At 51.3% G+C, this 26,722-nt stretch overlaps 1 protein-coding gene across 1 annotated transcript in view; it reads left to right on the top strand.

Moving 5' to 3' along the window:
• Positions 1 to 1,521: 1,521 nt before the first annotated feature.
• KIAA1210 (KIAA1210 ortholog) overlaps positions 1,522 to 26,722 on the top strand; it is a 68,317-nt gene continuing 43,116 nt past the window's right edge. The window contains exons 1-2 of the mRNA XM_087859608.1: positions 1,522 to 1,657; positions 23,902 to 23,972. Of these exons, the coding sequence (XP_087715734.1) occupies positions 1,623 to 1,657; positions 23,902 to 23,972 (106 nt within the window). The 5' untranslated portion in view covers positions 1,522 to 1,622. The remainder of the gene's footprint in view (positions 1,658 to 23,901; positions 23,973 to 26,722) is intronic.

Raw genomic sequence — 26,722 nt, forward strand, 5'->3', positions numbered from 1 at the left:
TTCCTAATAATAATAATAATAATAATAATAATAATAATAAAATTGGTCTTTTCTAACCACCCACTGACATGACAACTGGGGGTAGACAGAAGTTATGCGTTGATTAAACCATAATTCCAGAAACTCCATTAAGTGGGCAAGCCACATATGAATCATGGAGAACTGACCATAAACTCTAGCTAGAAAGAAATTCTTGCTAGAAATCTTAGCCACAGGTAAGGATTCAGCATGCACCGTGTAAATCTGGTCCTTGGGCAGTTATGCTCCACCCCCCCACTACCAAGTTAAGAAGAGAGGGGCCCACACACTGCCCTGCTCCCGAGAGTCCAGTCTAGACACCCAATGAAATTTCAGAAGCAGGGTGTTGCCTATCACAGATGGAAGGGAAAAGAAGTCCCCCTGCGACAGACTGGCTAAGACCCCAGGGGGCCAGGACCTGGTTTTCTTCTTTCTTCTAATCCAGAGAAGGCAGATTGAGAAAGGCAGTCAGATTAGGCCCAGTCCTGCAGTGTTTAATGATTCCCCCCCGAGCGCACACATAGGAGAGATCTTGACCTTTAAAAAAACCCTTGATTTCTCACAGTAATTTTTGAAAAGCTCAAAGCCCGCACCTACGTTTGCTTTGCTTTTCATGCTGTCATCAGACACTTCAAAAATCAAAATATTGCAAAATATTGCAAAATCAAATATTGCCTCCAGATCTCAGATGCCAGGGCAAGGATGCCTTTTTATTGAACTGGGGTTGGGAAAGAGGCCCCTCCTGGGTCTTTCAGGCCACAAGCCTTAGGTGGCACTTTTGCTCTTTCTCTAGTTCTCTCGGTTTTCTGCAGACACAACCTGAGCAGCCGGATCTCTGAATCCATAAACTGTGTGATAATGGGGATCTACTGTGCATACACAGCATGTCTTTGCTGGGGACTTCCATCTGAAGGGCACTGAGACAGGACATTCATGCTCTCTTCTCTCTCTCTCTCTCTCTCTCTCTCTCTCTCTCTCTCTCTCTCTGCTTTGTGACTCCAGCCTTGCTTAGGGTGTAAATCGTTCTCCTTAAGATTGAACGAGAAGAGCTCAGAAGGGTCAAAAGTAGTGTTCAGATTGGGGGGGGGGGATGTTTGCAACCTTGCTTTTTAAAGTCTGCCTGGCCTCTCTCTTCTCCCCTCTGCCCCCCTCCCACCCCCCCAGCCTGCAGCATCTAAAATGCCAGAAAGTGAATTATTCACATTGCCTTCCCAAAGCTGGTGAGTGTCCGTCTCTTTCCCCGGGGGCAAAGGTCTCGGCTAAGTCCCTAGAGAGCTTCCCCTCCTAAAGACCCCGCACCCTCGTGAGCCCTGCGGGGACACAGACGGCCTAAGACCGAGCATCTGGTATTTTGCACCGAGGATGCTGTGGTCGCGGCAAGTCGGAGGCAGAGGAGAAAGGGGAGTTAACAGTTCCCAGCCTCGTAAGGAACAAGCCCGGCCCTTTTTGGACCTCGTTCAGAAGACAGCGAGAGGCCTCAGAGCAGAAACTCCGTCTGGTTAGTGCACCGGCCCTCGGGTGTGGGCCGTGCGCGCGGACCCCTGGCTGCCGAGCTGTCCCACCGGCATGCCCGCCCCTGGGCAGCGCGGCAGCTGCGGAGCACCATGGCTGGCTTCTACGCCTGCCTCAAGACCCAAGAGTAAGTGGCGGGCACGCGCAGGGCTCCGACTGAGCTCCCGGCAGCCCAGGGTGGCGGAGCGCTCGGCCGCCGCCGCTGGGGTCTCTCCCCGCCCAAGGGGGGCGCTCGCCGCCCGCGGGGCCAGCCGGGAAGGAGCTGGGGGCCCGGGCTCGAACCCGCCGCCTAGGGGCAGCACGCGCGGGGAGCTGGGCGCAGGTGGGCGTGCGCCGGCCGGGGCGGGAGCTGGTATGGGGGGCCGCGCACTCTCTGCACTCCACCCCTCCCCGGCCGCACCTGGCTCACCTGAATCCCCCGGGGTCGGGGGCGAAGGGTGGCGCGGCGGGGCCGGGCCGCGGAGGCGGGGCGTCTCGCCGGAGCCGCTGTGGTTGTTGATTGGCCGCCCAGCGGAGGGAAGGAGGGCCGCCGGGTAGGGCCGCGGTGGCCAAGCGGCAGAGGTGGACCGGGGAGTACCATTATTACCGGGGTCCCCCTCCCCGCGCCGCGCGATGCCCCTCTTCTCACCCCGGGGCGAGGGTCGTCCGCGGGCCCCGGTGCAGCCTCGCCCGAGCGCGTGACAAATGGCTCGAGGGTCTGAGAGGGGACAGCTGCACCACGAGGGTGTTTCTGTCCCAGGCGGGCTGGCAGCCAGAGAGATGAGGGCAAAGCTACAGGTTCCAAGGCGCACGTGTCAATAAAGCTAGCCCGCGTCCTCTTAAAATAACGCGCCCCACGGACCTGGATTGGACGAGGTTCATTTCATCGACTAGGAACACCGGTAAATAACCTTCCAGTAATCATTCAGTGAAATCATGGGTTTCAGTGACCCCGAAGCGTTTGGTTCTGGCCCTAGTCAGCAGCCGGAGGGGCTGAAAATACACATATGGGGGGTGGGGAGACGCGGGGGCAAAAAGTGACAGAGACAAAGACAGAGAGGGACAGAGACAGAGAGACAGAAGAAGAAGAAGAAGAAGAAGAAGAAGAAGAAGAAGAAGAAGAAGAAGAAGAAGAAGAAGAAGGACGAGGAGGACGAGGAGGAGGAGAGAAAGCAAGGACAAAAGAGGGAAAGACGGATGGAAAGAGCAGAATTTGGATGAGTGGAGAAAATCACTTTAACCTTTCTGAGTTGTCTTAATTTGCTAAATGTGGTATTAGTTGTACAACTGTAGTCTCCCCGTTACTGGGCGGGCGCCCACACCAAGCGGTTTATTCTCACCTTGCACCCACAGAGGTGTTTTGGGGTGTCGCGTGTGCCTATTGGGGCCGTGACAACAGGAAGAAGATATTAAGCAAAATGGAGCCACTCGTATGGCTCATGGGTGGGGGTGCGAGCGTCCGTGATTATTCTCCAGTTTCATTCATGAAGCCGTGGGCATCTGGAGTGACGGCCGGAAACTCACCTAGCTCACCGCAGGTCCGCAACAGCACCCGGCCGGCTGCTCTGTCCTCTCGTGGAAAAGCACCGGATAGAGTGGGATGGGCAGCCTCCGGCCGGCAAGGCCCAGAGTGGTGCTCCACGTGGTCTTCCGTGGCACCCCCCTCGAGTGCTGAGGGAGGTGGTTCAGGCAGGGAGGTGCGGGGACCTCACCTCCCCCTTTGGCTGTTGTTTCAAAACGGCCCCGCAGCGCGCTCCTGCTCTTGATGGGTCTGGAGTCCTGACCTGTGAAAAGTGTCCTTGCCGCTCTTTGGAAAACCCCACCTCCCGGGCTCACCAGACTGTTGTGCCCTTGACCTCTGGCCTTGGATGCATGCGGTGGAAATGACGGCGCTTTCTCTGCGGGTTCGCTGTCTGTCGCACCAGATGACAGAGAGGTTGGCGGTGGAGGCTGTGGGAGGCGAGGGAGAGGGAGCCACTGCCGTGAGAGGCGACAACGCCAAGGTTACTGCTCAAAGGTGAGCGTCTAGCCCTTGGCGCTCGGTGTCCGGGTCTGTTAGATTCTCCTACTTGAACCAGGGGCCTTCCTCAGGGCCCCTTCATCCTGATGTCTGCCTTTCGTGGAGAGGCTCCGGGGGGGGCAGCCTGAGGCCTTTGGGGTGGAAAAGAGACACTCATGGACCAGTGGTTACTCCTGCAGCCCCCGCTGAAGGCCTGAGCTCCTTTGATCATTTCCTGAATTGAGGCTGAAGAACAGGAGAAATGATCAGAAGACATTGGAGGAGGTTAAGGAGACACGGCCTCTGTAAGTAAGTGGCTTGAGTCCTTCGGAGCACCTCACGGGTATAGAGAGAGACTCGCTAGACGTTCGAAAGCATGGTGCACCTGCCGTGTAGGAAGCTGCGTGCTCAACGCTGTGCGGGGAACGCATGCTTTCCTCTCCCTGAGCCAAACGGGCAAGGGGCCTGCCTCCAGCATTTGTTGAAGGCGTGCTGTCGACTGAACCAAGACTGAACCAAGACACCCTCGAGCGGCTTGCCTTCCTGGGGACAGCCGGCCCAGGAAGCAGCAGTCTGCGACAGGCGGGGTGGGAGGTATAAGCTTAGTCGGGGGAGAGCTGAGGGCAAGGAGAAAGGGAGGGAAAGGGAGAGTGAAGAGAGCACCTTACATATTCTGCGTCGTTTTAGGGTTCTCAGTTTCTTCCAAACTGGACAAGACGCAGTCTCCCAGTTACCAGATGTGGCCTAAGGGTCCTCTTCTGCGAGCTTTTCCCAGGCCTGCCGGAGGTCAGGGAAATCGTGCTGCTCGCTCACTGCTCCCCCTGCCCCCGCCTGCCCATCAGCCCTTGGTTCTCTCCCACCCTCCATCGCCCCAACACCCCCAACAAGAGAGTTTCCTAGAATCACAGCTTGGCCATATCAGGAGGCTGGCGCCCTTTCAAGGAACCCCAGTAGGCAGGCCTTGGAAGTTGAAGCGCAGGGTGGAAACCCAGGCGTGGCTCAGTTTCCTCTCCGGATCACACCTGCAGTCTAGATGGTAGAGGTGCGTACGTTTATGTGATGAGTTGGAGATATTTGCGGTGTTTGGCCAGTGGAGGAAATGGGTGTCTATTCGGAGCCAAGCATATCCTTGGAGGTCTTGACTCCATGCCACCCGCCTCATTGATGCCTTGCTCTACTCCAGTTGCTAGGGGACCAGTTTCGGTGTTTCAATTCTGAACTGGTTCTCGTGAATATAGTTCTTGCTTGAGGTAAATTGCTAGTAAGTCCTGTTATTTTCATAGACATGGTGAGACAGCAGGGGGACAGGAATTTATCAAGGGATCAGTGAATATGCTTATTGGCAGAAGGGAGAAAATACTAGTAGTCTTGAATTATGTGCCACCATAATTAGGTGCCAGTATATGAGGAGATGAAGGAAAAGCAAAAGAACTTTCTTAACCAGACAAGATCCTATCATGGTGGCACAGGTAAAAATGTCTATATTTTAAGGGTGAGGAAATTGAGCCCCAAAGATGTTAAGCGATTCTCCTTGGGCCACACAGTCGATGACAATTCCGAGATCAGAATCCTGAGTACCCTGACTTCCAGTATAGCCTGGGCTAGAGGAAGGATCGTCCTTTGAACAGAGAACCAGAAGCACGCTCCCCCTCCCCCGCCCCTGGGACCCTAGCTGGAGCTGCTGGAGAGGCCTGTTCAGCCCAAGGCAAAAGAGTGAGCTAGGGCAATTTTGTTCTTGGCCACCCCAATCTCTCCAGGTATAGCCCCTTTCCCACTTTAGCCCCTTCCCACCCCAGGTGTTCTGGGCCTAAACCTCGCCCTTCCCTCCAAGCCTGTCTTCCCCTGTCTGCCGTCCTAGGCTGTGGACTTCCCCTAGGCTGACACCTTGCCATCCTTGGTCCAGGGGCTGGCTCTCGGTCAAACCGACCCGTGATGTTGGATTTCTCCCGACAATGCGCGTTTCCATAGGACTTCAATGCTTTCGCGTCACTCCGATGCTTGGTGGCCATCTCAGGGAGCTTGCCAGGTCAGTGGGCCCCTTACACCATGCCAGTGGGCTTCTCCTACTCCAAGAACAGGATTCGGGAAGGTGAGGCTTAGCGCTTCGGCAACAGGCACCTGCCACCCATCCAGGGTGTGGCTGCTGTAATGGGTGTGCCAGCCTGCTCCCCTTGGCTGCAGGCCTTCCCTGATGCCCCCCACCCCCCAGGCAGTATCGACTGCTAGTGGAGACCAGAGGCCACGAATATTGACGTTTTATGAGTTCTTGATGCAGGTGTCCAGGGGACCAACGCATTCCTTCTTTGCCCTGCGGAGGCCCCTGGCACCCAGATGCTGGAAGAGGTCTCACCCCACAGATCCTTCCAGTAGCTGGCGGTCTTGGACTGGCTCCCCATTGCACCTGCATCCTGTTCTCCTGAACGCAAAGCCCGGCCCCGTGCGAGCTTCCAGCTGGGAGGGCGCGCTAAGCTAGCAGGAAGCAGCAGCAACGGTCAGCTGCTGTCGCTAATCTCCCAGCTTCCACGCCTCGCCATAACCGTTCCATGTGGTCGTTAGAGATCCCTGTGGCACTTCGCTTCCTTCTCTTTTTTTTCTTCTTCCCGGTGTTTCTTCTGCCTCCTCTTCCCCTTCTTCCCCTTTTCCTTCCTCCTTTTCCTCTTCCCCTTCTCCTCCTCCTTCTTCCTTCTTCTCCTCCTTCCTCCTCCTTCCCCTCCTTCTTCTTCTCCTTCCTCCTCCTCCTACCCCTCCCCCTTCTTCTTCTTCTCCTTTCTCTTCCTCCTCCTTCTTCTTCTCCTTCCTCCTCCTCCCCTCCTCCTCCTCCTTCTTCTCCTTTCTCCTCCTCCCTCTTCTTCTTCTTCTCCCTCCTCCTCCTCCCCCTTCTTCTTCTTCTCCTTCCTCCTACCCGTCCCTCTTCTTCTTCTCCTTCTCCTTCCTCCTCCTCGTACCCCTCCGCCTTCTTCTTCTCCTTCTCCTTCCTCCTCCTCCTCCTCCTCCTCTCCTCCCCCTTCTTCTTCTCTTTCCTCCTACCCGTCCCTTTTCTTATTCTCCTTCTTCCTCCTCCCCTCCTCCTCCTCCTTCTTTCTTCTTCTTCTTCTTCTCCTTCCTCCTCCTCCTCCCACTCCCCCTTCTTCTTCTCCTTCCTCTTCCTCCCCTCCTCCTCCTCCCCCTTCTTCTTCTCTTTCCTCCTACCCGTCCCTTTTCTTATTCTCCTTCTTCCTCCTCCCCTCCTCCTCCTCCTTCTTTCTTCTTCTTCTTCTTCTCCTTCCTCCTCCTACTCCCACTCCCCCTTCTTCTTCTCCTTCCTCCTCCTCCCCTCCTCCTCCTCCCCCTTCTTCTTCTCCTTCCTCCTCCTCCCCTCCTCCTCCTCTTTCTTCTCCTTCCTCCTCGTTCCCCTCCTTCTTCTTCTCCTTCTCCTTCCTCCTCCTCCTCCTCCTCCTCCTTCTTCTCCTCGTTTTAGAAGAAAAGCTGTTAAGTCCAGTTCCCTGGCAAAGGGCCCAGACTGGGTATTGGCATCTGCCCAAGGCACTTTCCACTCACCAGAGCCATAGGAGAGCCAGTGGAGTGGCAGGTGCCTACCCTGGGAAGGCACCGTCCCAGGCCCCCAGCCTCACCAGGGGCAAGTTCTTGAATAAACTACCTGCCATATCTACCAGTTTACCAAAAGTTGGCCTTTTTGGACTATTTATAATATAGGTAAACTTTTTAACTTGTAAAAATTCATTAGGAGGAAATGATTTTAAAGCTTTTTTTAAAAGCTTTTGGAGATTTCTCCGAAGATGCAGTTGGCAGGTTTCATTTGGTCGTAAGCAGCATCCCGAATGTCCCATTTGCCGTAGGGAGGTTGCGTTTCCTTGGGAATATATTTAAAATGTGGAAACATATATTATTTCATCAGTAACCAAAATTTCAGCATTTGATATAAGAATGTTTATACCAGTTTCATTTGAAGCTTTTGAAAGCCCATTTTCTGTTGGGTCAACTTTAGCATTTGGGGGATTCTTTCACTAACTTCTCAAGGGGCACAATTTTTGTTGTTTGTTATTTCTGGAAATCAGTAGCCAAAAGGTAGTATGCGATGTGGTTGCTCCTGTCATTTCCTAATTGATTTTCTCCTTTAATGCTCTTCTAGCTTTTTAAAGCAATCCATTTTGTATCTTTCCTTTACAAATTCGTAGTTATGGTTGGTGGCTGGGAAGTTTGAGGACCTGATCGTACAGGACATTACAGTAATCCCCTCTTGGCATCTTCCCTCATGTTCTGCTGCTTTAAATGCCTTTACTCTTTCCATGAAATCTCCCATTCAATGCCAATTGCTGTAAACCATGATTCAGTAGGAGAAATGAGTATGGGTGAAATAGCTTGTTTTCAGAAGGCCAAGGTAAGGTAGTGAAAGATTGGCCATTTGATTACTTCAAATACATTGCTAACCTTAACCCAGAGGTTCTCAGTAGGAACATGGGGACTGATTTTGCTCCCCCTGGGGGGGGGGGACGACACTGTTAGCTGTCACAACCAGGGGACAGGTGTGCTACTGACATCTAGTGGGTAGAGGCTAGGAACGCCGCTGAACATCTGCAGGGCTCAGGAAGCCCTCCCCCCCCCCAAGAATTTTTCAGCCCCAAATGTCAGTAGTGTCAAGATTGAGAAGCCCGGCCTTAAACTAATAACATTTTACCAAAATGGAACTCCGAAGAGGAGCACCCTAAGTGTTTAGACCAGCATTACCCAATAGAAGCTTCTATTGGTGATGGAAGTTTCTGGGGTGTTCTCTATCAGTTCTGTCCAATAATGAGAACCACTAGCCCCATGTGGCTACTGAGCGTTTGCCATGTGGCTAGTGTGACCAGGGAACTGAGTTTTTATTTTATTTCACTTAAATGCACTTAAAATGAAAGAGCCACACGCGCCAAGTGGCTGCCATATTAGACTCGGCTTGAGCAGCACGATAGCCCCCGTGGCACGTGGCTCCAGGACCAGACAGTGCTAAATCCGTGTTCCCGGAACGCCACTTTCTAGCTTGACAGCCTTGAGTCATCTAAGCCGCCTGAGCCTCAGTTTCCTCATCTGTAAAGCGGGGGTAATAATGGGACCTGCTCCTTAGAAGAAGATGAGTATCCAGTGCAATAATGCGTGAGCAAGACAGCACGTAGCACGGTGCCTAGCGCGGAAAGCATCTGCAAGACGTCAATCATTGTCAGAGATCTGTGGTCAGTAAAGTAATTGTCGTTCCGCAAGTGGGACTTCTGCGGGGCTTCTAAACAAGACCTCCCCTGCAATATTCTTGAGAGACCGCTGAGGCAGAGCCCTAAATCTCGGCCCTCACCGCATGACCATAGACGTGCCTCTTTGGGCCTTGCTCTTCTCATCTGTAAAATGGGAATAAGAAAAATGGTCATCACAGTCATGCTACTTCCCTCGCTGTTGATATCACAGGATTGCTGGGAGGGCCAAAGGGCTCTGGACGTGGTTTGAAGAGAACAAAGCCCTCTGTAAGCATGAGGCTTATGTTCTGAGTTTGCACACAAGACTGCTTTTGTTTCGAGTGGGCCCAGAAGTTCTGCCTTGGGAGAATTGTCATAAGTCCGAAACGAGAGTGCCTGAACCGGGGAGGTTGTCCTGGAGAGCAGCGGGAAACCAGGAGCTCTTCACAATGTTGGGCCCTCCTCCCTCCATCGCCCAGCCAAGCATGAGGCGGGAGAGTCCAGGCACCACTTTAAGGGGGCACGGAAGCGTGGCGTTTGGAGTTGGGGGGACAGGAGCAGTGTATGGACCCACCTGGCTCCCAGGCTGCTAATGGAGGAGCAAGGCATCCGGCCCAAGGGGAGAGGGGAGGGTCTCCCAGCAGCTCACAGCGGGCCATTAAAGCCATGCCCTCCGAGGGCTCGGCCACCCAGCACAGCGTCTGGCCTGAGAGCTACACACGCTGGGCACCACATAGTGGAAAGCGCATGACGCTTTGGAGCCAGACGTGGGTTTGAATCCTCGCAGCGTTACTTACTAGCTGTATGGCCACGGGTGAATGAAGGCCTTAGCCTGCCTGAGCCTCAGTTGTCTCCTCTGTAAAATGGACATAATGATTCCTCCTTCCCAGGGTTGTCACAAGGATTAAATCAGGTAACCGATGGGCCCATAGGTTGCCCTCAGGACACATGAGTTCCCTTGCCACCTGAGAGCGACCTTAGCCACTTAATTAGTCGAAATCCCGTTTTTGTTTCTCCGGGATGGAAAAGGAAATGAAAGTGTTGGCTGGGGGCATCGGAAAGCTGTTTAGGCCTTTCTTGGAGGCGGGGAGGGGGCAGGAGACTCCTTGCTGTGCCACGCACCTGCCCAGAAGAGCAGTCTGAACCGTCTGGGGACAGGTGAGGACAAAGGAGAGGGCACAGGGCTCTGAGGGAGTCACAGACGCGTTAATGAGGGGCCTAAGCAGCCTCGCCTGAACTTGGGAGCACCCTGAAAGAAGTCACCATGCTCTGTGCGCCCAGGGAGAGGCTTTCTGGGGACAGGGGGTGTCCCAGGCATTGGGAATTTCATCTCAAGCCGTATCCGTGGCCGGTGGATCCAGTGGCGGCTCAAGGGGAAAGGGCACAGATTGGACCCCGCTGGCTTTGCGCTCACGCAGCCGTGCCCCCCCCCCCGCCCCGCCCTCAATGCAGATGGCCATTTACAAAGCCGGCCACCAGGGGGCCACCGGAGAGGGTAGAGCTAACCGCAGGAAGTCTCATCCCTTGCTTTCTGGGAGAGTGATGGGGGCACGGGTCATCAACACCATGGGATGAGAATGAGGATAAGAATAGCTGACATGTCCTGAGGGCTTACCGTGTGTGACGCCCCATGCCGAGAGCTTTCTATGAGTTACCAAACCGCCTGTGAGAGCAGGACCCTTCTCTTTCTTGAGCACTGTTCTGGTCTCTTAGCACACAGCAGGTGCCCCACAAACAGTTATTAAATGAATGAGTCCTCGCAGGTGGCATATGATGAAGGCACTACTCTTAGCCCCACTTCACGGATAAGGAGGTTTAGATTTTGAAAAGCTCAGTGACTTGCAAGTAATTGACAAGAGCCAGGATTCAAACCTCGATTTGTTCAGCTCCATAGCTTAACCCTTTTGCAACAATGCTATGCTTCCTCTTCAGAAAGTCAAGGTGCCAGAATTCTCTTTCTGCAATAAAGGAATGTCTGCTCAGACACTATTGGATCACTGAATCAAGAACATTGCAGAAAGCCATGATATTGTGACCGCCGCACCTCCATCCTACCTACTCCCTCCATCTCCCAAATTCTGTCCCCAGACAGATTCGTTTCATGGATAAGGAAACTGAGGCATGGAGAAATTTTATGACTTGTTCCGGGTTACACAGCTTGTGAGGATCTTTATTAGTTTGCGTTTCTGTCCTTGAAAGGCTCAGAGCCTGATAGGGAGAGGAAGAGTTTCATCTATTGGGGCCAAGGCTAAATGGGAAAAAAATTAACAAAGGGCTCCATCCTGTTAAAGCAACTTACTTGAATTTTTTTTTGAAAGTAGAAACATAAAACATTTTCCTCATCTGATTTGAACATTTGAAGCTGCATTCCTTGTTACAAACACAACAAGATTATAACAATATAATTCATTTATCCTCTCTAGCATATAAGGGAGATGTTCAAAATGAGGAATGGAAACAAGAGGGGAGAAAAAGAAGAGATACAGGGCATGGGAATGTCTAGATACAGATAAGGAAAGAGCAACAAACTGGCAGGCACTGTATCTCACAAAAGATTATTACTAAAGATTGCTAAAGTCCTGTTGCGTTTTTCCATCAATAAGGTCATTATCTCTTATTTTCTGTCCTGTGGACCTCAGAGGCCAAGGACCAGCCCATCCTGTAAGCTATGGGTCATGTTAGTTCCTTACCCTGCATCAGATCTCGCTGCTTCAGATCTCCCCTTTCCCTAAGCTCAAGCGTTCTGGAAGAACGGAGAGAAAAGTAAGTCAAAGGGAGACTCCTCTGATGTCCGTGGGGGCGGGGGAAAGGAGAGGGTCCTGGGAGCTAGGGTGCATCTGCCTACCCACATGTGAAGCAGAGCCCAGAAGAGAAGGCAGAGAGTCTGCTTGCCTGAGTTTGCATAAAGCACATGGACTGAGTTTCCTGTGTTAGTTCACTATTCACGCTTGCTACTTACGGGGCGTCTCCAGAAGCGCTCTAAGGGGATAAAGTGGGGGGAAATCCCCACTAAACCTCCATCACTTGTTTTTGAAGGAGATAGTTTTACTTTGACATGTGAGGAATGTTTGTTTCTTCTGTGCCTGTGGCTCCAGAAGCCAAATGTCAAAGATGCAAAACCTTATGTCATGCGGAGCCGGGCTATGTTCACTCTTTCAGACTCAGAGGAAGCAGGAAACTCTCTGGGATGAGGAAGTTAGCTCCCTGATAGGGATGGGTTCCTGATTTGAAAAGAATGTTAAAAAATATATCTTTTGAAGGGGCAGAAAGAATGAGTGGGGAAGTTTAAGTCCAATCTCCTGCAACCCTGTGCAATTATTTTATTGTTTTTTAAAATTAAGTGTAATTAACATACAGCGTTTTGTTAGTTTCAGGTGTACAATCTAGTGATTCAGCAATTGTGTCCATTACTCAGGGCTCCTGGTGATAGGTGTACTCTGAATCCCCTTTACTTCCCTACTCACCTGCCCTCTGGCAACCAACAGATTGTTCTCTGTACTTAAGAGCCTGATTTTTTTTGGTCTGGTTTTTTTCTTTGTTTATTTGTTTGCTTTGTTCCTTAAATTCCACATACGAGTGAAGTCATACGGCATTTGTCTCTGTCTGACTGACTTAGTTCACTTGGCATTTTACACTCTAGGTCCATCTGTGTTGTTGCAAATGGCAAGATTTCATTCTTTTATGGCTGAGTAGTATTTCCTTGTGTGTGTGTGTGTGTGTGTGTGTGTGTCACATCTTCTTTATCCATTCATCTATCGATGGACACTGGGGCTGTTTCTATATCTTGGCTATTGGAAATAATACTGCAGTAAACATAGGGGTGCAGCTATCTTTTCGAATTAGCGTTTTCATTTTATTTGGGTAAATACCCAGTAGTGGAATTACTAGATCATATGGTCATTCTATTTTGATTTTTTAAAGGAAACTCCATACTGTTTTCCACAGTCTCTGCATTTTTAAAATGGAAAAAAATAGCTTAGGGATGGCTCTTGGATGGCTCAGTCGGTGAAGCGTCTGCCTTTGGCTCAGGTCATGATCCCAGGGTCCTGGGATCGAGCCCCACGTTGGGCTCCCTGCTCAGCGGGGTGCCTGCTTCTCCCTCTCCCTCTATGCGCACTCTCTCTCTCTCTTGCTTCACCCCCCACCTTGCTTGCTCTCTCTCAAATAATCTTTAAAAAAAAAAGAAAAAAAAATCGTTTTCTAAAAATTGTTTCTAAACCATCTGAAAGTGGGAGAGATTTCTGAAAACACTGACAGGCTTCTGAAGGGTCTGCTCTGAAGGCTGGTCTCCTCCTGGCCAACTCAAGCAGGGCTTATAGTGGGCCTCTCTGGCCTCTCCGGGGATGAACTGGCAATTTTGATAATGAATAATCAAATCCTAGAAGGTCCGGGCTAAAAGGAATCCTGGACTCCAATTCTAGTAAAATTCCTTAGTTCTCAGGTGAGGAAACAGGCCCAGAGAAAGGACTTGGTATGCCAAGGCCTCATGGCTAACTAATAGCAGAGCTGGGACGTCAACTCTCCAAAAGTTACTATGGGCCTCGTTGGAGGGTCCAGTTTTAGAGATGTTTATTAGAAAAACAAAATACCTTCCTTTGTGGTCACAGCCCTGTCTAGATATCATTCAAGTTGCTTTTTCTTCGCCATCCTGGCCCTGCTGTCCATGTCTTATGGCTTCCCACTTTAGCTTTTCTGTCCCAGTCATGCCCAGTATCCAATGTGATTCTCAGTAGGGTTTCCTTCAAGGGGGGCACCTGGACCCCCTACCTCAGGATTGCCTGGGAGCTTATAAAGCGAGCAGATCTCTGGGCCTGCTGCCAATGAGGAATCGGAATCCCTAGGGCTGAGGGCCCAGGCATCCATGTTCCTCAGACAGGATGTTGACTGGAGCCCGTTTCTCACACCCAAGTCCCTGTCTGTGGTAGTTGTTTAAAAACCCCTACTGTTCAGTGAGCACTTCCTTTGTACCCGACATGGTGCTCTTTTTCATGCACCATCTCCCTTACTCCTCAGATGCTGGCTAGGTCCTTCCCTGTCGCTCTCAAGTGGGCAACAGAGCGATGTCCGTGGGGGGGAGGGGCCAGCCACCTCCTGCCCCCTCTGAAGCGCTCCTCCCGGGTGCTCCCCCCAGTGCGCCTTCTTCTCCTAGGCCGTTCGGACCCAAGATCCTTCGAGCTGAAGGAAGCTCGGGAGATTTCTTCTCTCCAGGTTCTCCCTGCCGCTGTCCTTTCCGCTGAGGTGGTGACCGTACTGGGAAGAGCTCTGCGCACCTCACTGACTTCTTCCAAGTGGCAATCCTGTTCCTTTCCCGGCCAGGGAATGGCCCAGGCGGAGTGAGGGATGAGCTGGTGTTAGAATGCCTTGTCAAAACTCTGTGCATTGGGTTCCTCTCTGCTTCTGCGGCCGGAAGTGAACGCAGGAGAAGTGAACCAGGAATCTTCATTCTGCACTTGGCCATCTGGGCCTTTCTCTCCTCCCCCACTCATGCCCTTCTAGCCTGGCTTGGTTCCAGGCCCTCCTTCAGGGGACCCCTCCTTCTCTGCCCTCCTGGCGTCTGGCCTAGCACGAGGCTCTGGGACGCTCCATTTTCCAGTCGGTTGCCATCTGGTGTCCCCTGTCCTAGAGCCTCCTTCCTGTGGCCTGTCGGTATTGGGCCAGGAGCTTCTGGCTTCTTTTCCAGGCACTGGACCGAAGAGGTTCGAGAGTCAGATGTGAGAGCAGACTTGACCCCGGGGCAAAAGGGATGTAAGGGAGGCAGGCGTCACCCGTGCCTCATTGTCCCGAGCACATTGTTGTGGGCCAGGTTCTCCGGCCCTTCCCGGTGGCCCAGGGTCTGTGGCTGTCATCTGCCTCCTCTGCCCCCATCCCCACCCCCACCCCGACTCACCTACATTGACTTTCCAGGAAGCTGACAAGAAACTTTCCTGCCCAGCGGATGGCCCATCCTAAGGTGGCTCTCATCTCTCAGGCTTTTCATGATTCCTCTAGCCTCGTACTGCTCTAAATGGAGCCGCCCACGAAAGCACCTTCTAGAACTTCCTGTGGCTACACACCGTCCATTCCCCGGTTCTTCCATCTGCTCTTTCCCTTCCCTCTCACCTTCCCTTGTTCTTTGACTTTGAGATCTTAGCTCTCTGGCTTGTCTTTGCTGCTCCCTGCCTGCCTTGGCAATGCACATTCCAGCTTCCTGTTCCCGGACTCTTGGGGCCTACGGACCCCTCCTCTACACAGTCAGTACCCTAGAGTTAGGCTTTGAGTCCTTGTCATACAATGTCATCAGAGAGCACGTGCTCATTTAGTCTCACCTCCTCACATTACAAATGCGGGAACTGAGGCCCAGGATGGAGGAGGTGTGGCTTTGTGGCCGGGCCACAGGAATAATCTGTTGGAAGGGCAGAATCAGGACACAGGCCTTCTGATTCCTACTCGAATACGGTTTGCAATCTTTCCTGTGTGCTTGTTTCTTGTCAGCAGGGAGTGGGTCATTTTATGAAGCATGTGAGGACTCCGGAGTCAGACGGCCTCGCCTCACCCGCGGACTTGCCCATGACTCTGGGCAGTTACTTAGCCTTTCGGGTTCCCTCATCTACAGAATGGGGAGGATGGAGAATAAATAGTACTTACCTCATAGGATCGTTCCGAGGATCGAATGAGATGATGCGTGCCCCTGTTAACTGTCCAGTAAGTGTAACCGCTGTATTTCGTCATTGCAGCTCTGAGCGCGTGGTAAGTCTGATGAAGACTTTGAGGTAGCAAAGAGAGGGGCCTTGGGAAAGGCTGTTATGACTCTGTGGCCTGGCTCAGAGGGAGTGATTCCAATGGTGGGGACCCGAGGCCATGTGGAAAGAGAGGGCAATGCCATGGCTAGGGGAAAGGGAGAGATTTGGGGATCAGGGAACCTTTGGGTAACCCTTCCTGGGGCTCCAAATCCACAGCTACCTCAGCCTGGCTGCAGGGCCGTCCGTGGGCTTAAGGGCTAAGGAAATCTGGGGCCTCGGGCTCTCAGATATCACCTTGACCGGGAATGGCCAGGGCTCTCAGATTCTTGAGTGCGCCTTGATTTCCGGGGGCATGTGCCCTTTGCGGACGGCGGCCTCCCCCTCCCGGGACCCACCGCCTCCCCCTAAGGCACGGTGCGTTCTGAGACCTCTGTCCCTTGCCTTTCAGAGCGGGGAGGCCAAGGGCTAGTTATCATAACCACGAGGCAAAGCTGAGATTACCTCCCCCGGCCCCCACCCTGTGGGCTTAAAGGGCCTTAAGATTAAACCAAAAAGCTACAAGTTGCCTTCATAAAAGGTACAGATTGTGCAGCTTGGCATGGGGGCACATTCCTGGGGCCTGGTTTTCTCCCTCCTTTATCTCCCCTACCTCCTCCCCCACCCCTGGAGGAAAATGACTGCCCGTGTCTCATCTTCTAGGTGCCTTTCGAATTCAAAGGCCAGGAAGCATCCGGGCCATAGCCCACAGACTCCAACCAGCCATGTAGAGCTCAGGCCCCCCCGCCAGCACCGCCACCCCCCTTTCTCCTTTTGCCTTTCTACCCCCCCCTTGGAGATTTTTCACCCCCCCCAAACTGATGGATTATTGACTGCTAGCAACTGTAATAACAGCAAGCACAACAAATACCTCATAAAATAAAAAGCCACAGACACACTCCGCTTGGGATGGGCTTGAGGGCTGGCAGAGTTTGCGTGCAGAGCTCTTGGCACCCGACACACACTTCAAGCTGTGAAATCCATCCTCAGGGCCCCTTGATTCAATTCTGGCTCTCCCTTGAGTCCCCCAGGGCCCCTATACTCCCTGCTCCCCTGGCTGGTACCCTTCTTCAGCCTGGCCACCCAAGGAGCCCATGGGACAGATGTGTCCCCTTTAACACTGTGTGATGGCTCATGGCGATATGTGTTTCTAGAGAGCCATTTGGGGCAGGATTCTTCATTGTTAAACTGGCCAATGAATCTTGGCAAAGATGTTAGGGGCTGAGAGTGACCTGGCTAGTTGTCCTATTTTCGGGTCCTATCATAGGCCAGCATGTGAGATTCTCTGGGGGCAGGAGTGGGTGGGCATTTAATGCTTACCAGATTTTGCCGAGTCAGGAGGAAGGAGAGTGTGGTGGTCGAATCATGGGCTCTGAAACCTTCCAGAGCTGGATTTGAGTCTTAAGTCTATTACTCCTCTTGCGACCTTGCACAGATTACCTCATGTCAGTGAGCCTCAGTTTCTTCATCTGGGAAATGGGGATAAACATAAGAATGCCCACCCGCAGGGCTTTTGTGAGGCCTCAGTAAAGAATGCATGTAAAACCAGGTTCCGCAGTGCTTGCCTGGCACAGAGCAGGGCTCCCCAACTTCGTTCGTTGTGTTAATTGTGTAAAATTCATTGCCCCTGACTGCAAGAACAGAGGCTTTAATCGTGGGATATGTGGGCTGACAGAATGGGACTCCCCATCAGCTAGGCTTTGAGGCCACTGGAAAGGCGGCAGAAAGAATGTTTCAGCCAAGTTCTTTGCATTTTCGACCTCCTGAGGATCTAAGGTGTTAGGCGTGGCCTGAGTTGGGTCTTTCTGAGCCTCTACTGGTTTACTCTGGGGGGGCGTGAGGCGCAATGGGGAGGAAGGAAAGGCAGACCTGGAGGCAAGCTAAAGACCTTTGAAATGGAAGGGAGGAGGAAAAGGCACAAAGAAGCAAGAAGAAGGAAGAAGAGGAAGAGGAGGAGGAGAAGTTGCAGCCAGTGTGGCTGCTGTAGCTGCCCCCCTAAGATAAGCGGGGGATCTTTCCTCTTGCTCTCTTCTGGTGGTGGGACGTGTCTCCACAGAAATGCTGAGCGATCTTCCCACCGAGACACCTGTTCTTTTGAGGCCACTTCCGGTCTCCAGGACAAGCCTCCGCGCTCCTGGCTGATGATCAAGGTGCCAAGGGGTCTTCCTGAGATGGGCTTCCCTGTGGTGGGGACGTGGACGGTGGCAGGCTTGCATTCTTCTCTGGCCTCCTACAGTAGGAGAAAGGCCCAGGTGACACTTTTCTAGAGCGGGTGTCCATGGCAGGAGTCCCCTAGAGTGTCTGCTTGATGGCGTGGTGGTCACACGCCCAGAGGTGAGGGTGTGGAGTGTAGAGAAGTGACCCTCTATCCCTCGTATGTCTCCCTCCCTCCACGGGCACTCAGATGTCTGGCTTTGCAGAAGTCACTGGAGTTGTCCCTTTCTACTTTGGTCAGCTATCCAGCCAAGGGCTCTCAGAGCCAGGCTAAAAAAAATGACCATCAGGATTGTTTCCCTCTACCCGGGATACCATGAGGGGGCTCACGTCTGCTCCCGGCAGCATAGGCAAGTGGAAGTTCTAGAGCTAACGGGGCTGGGGGAGGGGCGCAGAGGATCACCTCAAGGGCCGCTTACCCAGTTCTGCGTTTCAGCTTCCGCAGCCCCAAACCTACCCCGATTCAGCCTTCTTCCTCAACTAGAGGGGCGCCCGCAGGACTTGCATTCGGTTCCTAGTGCTGTGTGACCAGTGACCCACATTTCCGCATCTCACACAGCGCACATGTTCCACCCCGCAGGGCCCGGGAGCCAGGAGCCCCGGTACCATGTTCGTCAGGGTCTCCCAAGGCTGCAGTCAGAGGATCGGCCATGGCTGAGGTCTCATCTGAGGTCGGAGCTTTTCTTCCAAACGGACTGGTGGGTGGCAGAATTCAGGCCTTTGAGATGGCAGGGTTGAGGTCCCTACTTTCTGGCCGGCTGTCCAGCAAGGCTTGTTCCCAGCCACGGGAGGCCCCCTGCCGTGCCTAGCCACGTGGTCCTCACTCCCCCACGACATAGCAGTTCGTTCCTTCAAGCCCAGCAGGACGGTGTCTGCCATGGCCTCGAATCTCTGTATCTGACCTCTGGACACGCTTTTAAGAAGTGCTTACCTGATTAGGCTAGGCCCACCCATACTCCAGGGGAGGGGGTTTACAGGGCACACATGTTTAGAATTCTGCTTACCACAGACCCTACGGAAAGCAGTCCAGCCTACCAGACGATTTTCTACAAAACGAGGCCAGCTGCTTTCCATTAGCGTTCCCTACTCTGGGAAGGCGGCAAAGCTGTCAAGCGAAGTCTTCTGACTCCTTGAACCTGAACCAGGCTGTGGTTAAAAAATTTCAACAGCCTTGGAAGACAGGCCTTATTCCCTTGTTGTTTCTCTCTCCCCTCGCCTCCCAGAGCCCTTGTTCAGCCCTCAAGTCAGACAGTCTGAGAAGCAAAAGGCAGCTGTGAGGTCTAAGCATCTAGGGTTGGCCGAGAGCAAGCAAGCATTTAAATGATGACCGATAATGAAACTTTTGATCTCTCCTGGGCCGGGCTTCCTGATGACCGTTATGACTTTATGCTCCTTGGAAGTGGTTCTGAAGGCCTCTCATTTACTGGATAAAAACATACATTATTTCCTCTTTCCCTACTCGGCTTGCCAGGTTTTTCATGGATTTCGTGCAGAGGGGATTTTTTTACTGTGTCTCATATTGTCCGCATGTGTTTAAAAAAAGGGGCCGCTTTCCCTAACGATTTCCTATTTGTCACTGCAGCACCCCCTCCTCCCTGCCCCTGTGTTCATCCATCCAGAAAAACATGCAGTGAGCGCCTTCCGTGCGCCTGGTCTTGTTCTAGGTGTCGGCGACATCCAGATGGGCAAGACGTGGTCCCTGTCTTCAAGGTGATATCAGCTGCCATGGAGGCATGCGCAAAGGGCCAAGAGCATGGGGCGCGGGTGGTGACCTTTGAGCCGGGTCTGGAGGAATAGGTAGGATTTTAAGGATGTGGGGGTGAGGGAGTTGACGTTCCAGGCCAAGTAGACAGAGCACCAAACGTGAGAGCACATGGTGCATCTGGGGGATGACGGGTAATTCTGGACGTGAGGGCATGAGTGGGGGGTGGACTTCTGGTACAAGGGAGGGGGACAGGGGACACCAGATTGCGGAGGGCCTCAGAGTCAAGGACTTGGCTCTCATCCGACCGGCAGCAGGAAGTTGATGAACTAGTTGAAGCCGGGGAAGCTCATGGTCAAGCTGGTATTTGGGACCAAACATTGTGACTTTTTTGAGATACTAATGAGGTGACAGCAGTGTTTGCTAAGTATCATACACAAAAGCATAGACCGGAAGAGGTGGCCCAAAGGCCACTCTTAAGAGGCCTGGTATAACGAAGGCACCAATTCACCTTAGGTTTATATTAGCCGTCATGAGACACGTGAAAGAAATACAAGGACGCCTCTGTGGGGAGGTACTTGGGAAGCAAAGCTCTGGTTCATAAGATCAGCCCAAGGACAAAGGGAAAGGAGTTTTGCCAGTGGTGGAGGCTGTAAGTCGGAGGAGGCAGGGTATCTCTTCCTGAAGCTTCCTCCGTGAGGTTCTGGGCCTAGCCCAGCTGAGTGGGGCTCCACACCCAAGGTTCTCGTGGCTGGGACACCTAGGAGTGGATTCTCTACACCGGGGACAGGAGGGGCCCGAGCGTGCTTGGTTCTACATAGATGAACAACCTAGGAGTGGGGCCCACCTCGCTAAGAGGGAAGGAAGGCCCTGCAAAGCTGGGAAAACAAGGGGGTCCCTCCCCCAGGACAAGTGCTCCTATAGCATGCCTCTACTTCTAAGAAAACTCTGACCACAAAGATGCCTCTTGCGTTACTTCCCCTTCTTTTATTGAATTTAGCCATTCGTGCACCAAACATTTATTGAGTGCCTGCTGTGTGCTAGGTACGGTTCTAGGGGCTGGGAGATCCAGTGACGGACAAAATACACAAGGCCCCTGACCTTATGGGATTTACATTCCAGTAGAGAAGACAGACAAGAAACAAGTAAATTACTATAGAATATGATTTCAGGTGGCACCGAGTGCTATAAAGATGTTAATAAAGGGTCATGTGGTGGAGAGAGACTGGAGGCTCTAACTAGGATGGTCATGGAGATCTTTTCCAGGAGGGAACATCTGAGCTAACTTGAAAGCTACAAAGGAGTCAACTGAGCAACTAGCTGGGGAAAGAGCCCTCTGGGCAAAGGGAGCAGCACGTGCCAAGGTCCTGAGATCAAAAGGTGCTGGGTGTGTTGGGAAGTGGTGAGAAGGCCAGTGAGTCTGCAGCAGAGGGAGAGAGGAGGGGGGTGGAAGAATTGGCAGTCATGGGGGCCTGAGCATGGGGGCCAGATCCCATAAGGCCCGGGGGGTAAGGAGCTGGGACTTTGAGCGTGATGGCAAGCCACTGGGGGGTTTCGAGCAGGGGGCTGGTGGGACTGACGTGGCCACTGTGTGGAGAATAAGGAGGTGAAAATGGAAGCCGGGAGACCAGTTGGGTCATTGCAGTGCTGTAGCAACAAGAGAATGGTGGCTCAGATGGGGCCAGAGATGGTCGGATTCCAGAAATCCGTGCAAGGAGATCTCGCAGGATTTACTATCGGATTGGATGTGGCATATGATGGAAAGAGAGGAATCAAGAGCTCCTAAATTTCAGTCTGAGCATTTGGTTAGTGGCATTTTTGGGGAGGGGACTGAGGTGGGGGGAGGAGTGAGTATGAGGGGAAGCAAGAGTTCCACGCACTGTTAGTTGGGGGTGTTGGCTAGGCAGTTGGTTATAGGGCCGTGAAGTACAGAGGAGACATCTAGTCTGGAGACAGACACTTTGGAGTCCAGTGTATAGACGGTACTTCAAGTCTGAACGAGATCATTTAGGGTATGGTAGCCGCTAGCCACGTGTGACCGTTGAGCACTTGAAATCGGCCAGCTCAAATTGAGATGTGCCGTATGTGTGAAATGCAAACCGGATTTCAAAGACTTAGCATGGGGGAAAAAAAAGAATGTAAAATATCCCCCTTGATACTAGTTTTATGATGATTGCCTGCCGAACTGCTACTATTTTGGTTGTATTGAGTTAAATAAAATATGATAATGTGTGGGCTCTACTGAGGTCAAAGTCACCCCACCTGTTTTCTTTTTGCCTTTTTAAAAGCGGCTACTAGGAATTTTGCAGTGGTGGCTCACGTTAATGTTTCAGCGGAATGGCACTGATTGAGGGAACGGTCATAGATAAAGAGGGCCAAGGACAGAGATTTTAGGGGCTACAACATTTCAGATCCAGGGAGAGGAGAAGATCGAGCAAAGGAGATTGAAGAAGAATCAGCCAATGAGGTTGGAGGAGAATTAGGGGAGTGTGATGGTCAAAAAGGCAAAGTGATAAAATTATACAAAAAGGAGGGAGTGTCAGATGTTGCTGGGGAGTGAGGGAACCCGTGGTGGCATTTAATAAGAGCTGCTTCAGTGAAGTGCTTTGGAAGCAGTTCGGGTTGGAAGCCTGAAGAGAAAGAGCCCAGGAGAGTAAGAAGTGAAGACGTAAGGCTAGTAAGTATAGATGACATGACTCTTTAAAGTTTTGCTTAAAAGAGACAGGGAGAATGGGGTGGTAACAGGAAGAGAATTTTAAATCAAGGGGAGACATGTGTGTTTCGCTGTGATGGTTGGTTTGTTGGTTGGTTGAGACAGGGAGACAGCTCAGCTGATGGTGGTGCTGTCTTCGGGGCCCTTGGGATTCGCTTAGGAGGATGAGGTAAGTGTGCCAGGAAGGATCGGAGAGGGTCTACACTCGAGAATTAGTCAAATCGAGTGATTCTATGAAGTGCTCTAAGGGATTCAGATGCCACCAAGATGTCCTCTTTCTTCTCCCTCTTGGCTTCCATATTTTTCTCTTTGGTTGTTGCTTTGCTGTCTTCTACCCCTGCCAGTGTTGGGTTAAGGACAGTATTAGCCTACTGTGGCCTGGTATTTTGGAAAACAGGCTCCTTTTCTATGGACTTCTCCAAAGCTCAGAGAGAGTTTATTTCCCCAGTGGCTCAGAAGCTTTCCTTAGCGCCGGGGTGGGGGTGCTGCTATGTTTATTAAGCTGACCCAGGAAACCACCCATGATGTGAATTGCTCTGGGTCCAAGGAATTCTCCTGTCCTCCCTCAGAATTTCTGAGGGACTTCTGAATTTCTCCATCCCTTTGCTCCTCCCAAATCTCCAGGTAGAACGTGTGTGTGTGTGTGTGTGTGTGTGTGTGTGTGTGTGAATTAGTGAGCATTGTGTGGGCTTGGGATTAAGTCATCTTCTGGCAGAAAGGTGATATTGGCTCATAGAGTTTGAGTGACTTGAACATAGTGTCAATACTTTTCAGCCAAGGCCGGACGGAACACACCTGTCATCGAACGAGTTGGGTTTATTGCTCATCACGGTAAGAAAGAACACACACTGTGGGAAATCGCAGGACTTCAAAGTGAGAGGGTCTGAAGCCTTCTCGACACCAGGGCCCTGTCAGCCCTCACTGTGGTTTGGAAGCATTTGCTTTCCAAGGCCTCAGTCACTCTTGCTGGTAACCTGTCAAGTCCACCTTAACCTCAGAGCCTATGGACATCCCTCTCTACTTCCGGAGATGTATCCGGGGTATATGGCTGGAGGGCAGGACAGGACCGTCCTGGAATCCATCCACGAAACAACAATGGCAGTTTGACTATGTCTGGGAGCTGAGCAGATCTGGGGTGGGGAGGGGGGCTCCAGAACCTACTTAACCCCACTTGATGGTCCTTCAGCCAGTCAGATCAAGACCCTAGGGGGAGCTCTTATGAGGCCCATCTCTGCCCACCTCTCTACAGTTTCCCAGCTGTGTAACATAGCATCCTTTCTCTGGGTTAGGGTGCTGATCAGATCCCCCTCCCCAGTGCACACAAACTCCCATAAAAAATGTCAGCATTGATTTTTAAAGATTTGGTTATCCACAGACATGTTTCCCTAGACCTGTCAGCCCTACCTTTTGCTAGAAGGCTAGATTGAATGGAAAATCTACAGTTGATGCTCAATCGATTATCTGTATTGATGGAGAAAAGCACAAGGACAAATGACCCTCCCCTGACGTAGAATCAGAGTCATGGGAGAATTACCTTTTGATGGTCACTTTGCTTCCCATTTTTGGCCATTTAAAACAATGCAGTGTACACATTCCGGCATGTATATTTCTGTGTATTTGCCTGTTCTAGACATTTCATATAAATGAAGTCATGATCTTTTTTTTTTAAGGAAGGGTAATTCTCTCTCAGGGCAATTCTCTTTGTCTGGTTTTCCTTGAATGGTTTAAGAATTAGGGGTAAGGTAAAATGAGTGTGCTATGCTCTGGATATCAAATGATTTGCTTTTTCACTCAATATTTTACTTTAGTGAGCCTACTATGGCTGAATCACTGAGTGAAGCTTCTGGAAGTCTGGAAGTTCTGGAGGCCAGTGACGAGGGTAAGTAGCCCCATGGAACCTTGCCAAGTAGAACTAGATTTGTTTACTGTGTTTAACCCCTAGGGAAAAATGAAGTCACAAGCGAACGAGTTCATATCAAATGTCTAATAGCATTAGACTCAATCTGCATTGACTTTGCAGGTTTTTTGGCCTCTTTTTTTTGGCGGGGGGGGGGGTTTCCAACTCTGATAGCACAAGGTTTGTCGGAGGCCCTGCAATCTTCTTTGAGGAATGGTTACCGGTTTCTCCTTACTAAGGCAGGGGAAGTATTTCTGCTTAATTGGAAAAAAAAAAATTGGAGCAGACCATGGTCTGAGAGATTCAACTGAGGTTTTACTGTAGATAGCAATCCAGATTTAACCAACAGATAAGTCTGTAATTTGAGGAATAAATGGGGAATACGAACAGAAGATGCTACCACAGCCTTCTATTAAGTAGGACTCAATTTACAAAAGTTCTTTTTGTAAAACTTACTCAGATGTGTGTCCATTCCCTAAACTGTGGGGCCACCTAGGAGCCGTACGTGACCGCGAGTGAATATCAGTTCAGGGAGGGAAAAGTCACTAGACGATGATAAGTTTCATCCACAACCCCCCACCGCAAAGGAACCGTCCGACATAAACTAAGGCACTGAATTTAAAGACAAGGCTAAATGCAACAGTTCACTGGGTTGTTTCTCAATTTTTATTGACGTAGTGTATGATGTGGAAGACTTGATCTGGAAGAACGGAATGGAACCTTCTTGTGGTTTCCTAGAGGCCTGATTTTATTGCTGATGTGGGGCGGGGGTTGCTGAACCTGGTGCACGGATCCTTGAGGGCAGGGCTTGGGTCTTTGTTTCTGCGTCACCATTGTTTAGTATTGGGTCTCAGAGAGAGCGTCCTTAGATACCCTGAATAGTCAATCAATGAATGGATAAAAAAAATGAATCACAGGCCTCTTCACCAAGGCAGCCCCCTACCAAACCAATGGACCTATCTTTTTGGATATGAGCTAGACAGATGCGTTCAAACGAAGGTGGCAACGCGGTGCATCTTGATGAAGAGTGAAGGTAAGGAAATGCCTTTTCTCTGTTCACAAGATTTTGTTGTTTAAAAGACCAGAGAGTTGGGTATATTTTTAAAACTAGTCGTTGCTGGCAGAGACTAGTGTGACTGTTTGGAGGTTGCTGGAGAGAAAGACTAGTTAGAAATGTTTTCTTTCTGAGCAGCAATGCAAGAGAACAAGGTCACGGTCATGCGATGCATTTTTAAAGCCCATTAAGTTCAACCCAGGTGGGCTGCCTGTGTGTGGGGCAGATAAGCAAATATACAACCCAGAAGTGATGATTTCTTCATTGGAGTTAATGGTGATTTCCTCTCTGGGGGAGAAAACTGCCTTCCGTGGGCTGTTTTCTGGCATGTGACACATTGCCCTCATTGGATGAGGGTGTTGAGAGCTCCTGCCTGTTTGGGAATTTGTAGTCCTTGGGCTCGGGCAGGGAAATCAGTGGCTTTGTTATAGGAGAAGTCCAGAAGCCAGCAGCTCACCGCCCACCACTGCAGTACTGGCGGGGGGCACGAGTTACCCAGTGTAGAGGTGACCTACATAAACGTTGCTGGCTACAAATGTGGGTTGCGACCTCTACCGGCTGCCTGGGTCTATCTAGCCTTTGGCACTTCAGCTTCTTTTGAAAACCAGCCTGGGCGGGGCTCAGCTGCTGGCAATTTAAAGGCACCCCTTTACAAAAGAGAGCTTGAAAGGCCAATCCATACACTTGAACATAGGGCAACTGTCTCAGATTTCAGTGGGGTTTCAGAAAACAGAGCTTGTGGACCATTCCCGGACTCGTATCTATTTCTCAGGGCCGATCTCCGCACATGGAGTCTGATGTGGTGGGGGCTCGGGAGGTCTCTTAAGCCAAAACAGGTGGAAGACTTGGACTCTTGGGTTGCTCGGTAAGGCCGTGTCCAGCTTCCTAGTCACTGTCCTAGGTCAGCGAGCCGCCAACGCACCAGGTCATTACCATCTCTTGGTGCACCCCCAGTTCTGCCAACAAGGCTCTACCCCCACCCCTACTCAGAGCTAGCCCACGGGACACATGGAAACATTCCTTCTAGTGCCCATGGTTGAAAGAGATACATTATTTAAGGTATGTTGGATCGTCATGGGAAAATAGGTGGTTGTTTTTGGCCAGCAGAAATGGAAAACTGGGGGGAGGGGGCGCGGAAATGGAAATACACGCATCATGAAATGTTAGCCCCTGTTATAGTTCGAAAGTCACTAGGCATTTTGTTGGTTTAGAGACATAAAAAGGTGTCAGTGCTTAATTTTGTCTGCCCATACGATGCTTATGAGTGGTACATTCAGTTTGAGAGCCTGAATGTTTATTAGAAGTGTTTTTATTCAACTATCAAGTGTTTATAGATGGCGTCACAAGGGCAGCTACTAGCTGCTGATTGTCTCCTCTCTGCCTTTGCTGGTTTGTGAGAAGCAGGCTTGCCCTCCTCCCTTCTAGTTGGGGGTTTTGAAGCAGGAGGGACAACAATCACTATGCTTCTAAACACTCTGAGCATCAAGACGGGCATTAGAAGAAGAAGGAGACCACCTGTTGAGAATCAATAAATCTTATTCGTTCTGGGTGCAAACGGGCAGGGACTTTTACACCAGACAGATAGGCAAATACTACAGATAAGGGCATTTCCCCTCAAGAGATCCAGTGATAAATCTTTTCCAGCAAAGAACTGATCATAGCAATTAGTATAACATAG

Source organism: Ursus americanus, chromosome X, assembly GCF_024610735.1.
Source record: "Ursus americanus isolate L20-20 chromosome X, mUrsAme1.1.p, whole genome shotgun sequence".
NCBI lineage: Eukaryota > Metazoa > Chordata > Mammalia > Carnivora > Ursidae > Ursus > Ursus americanus.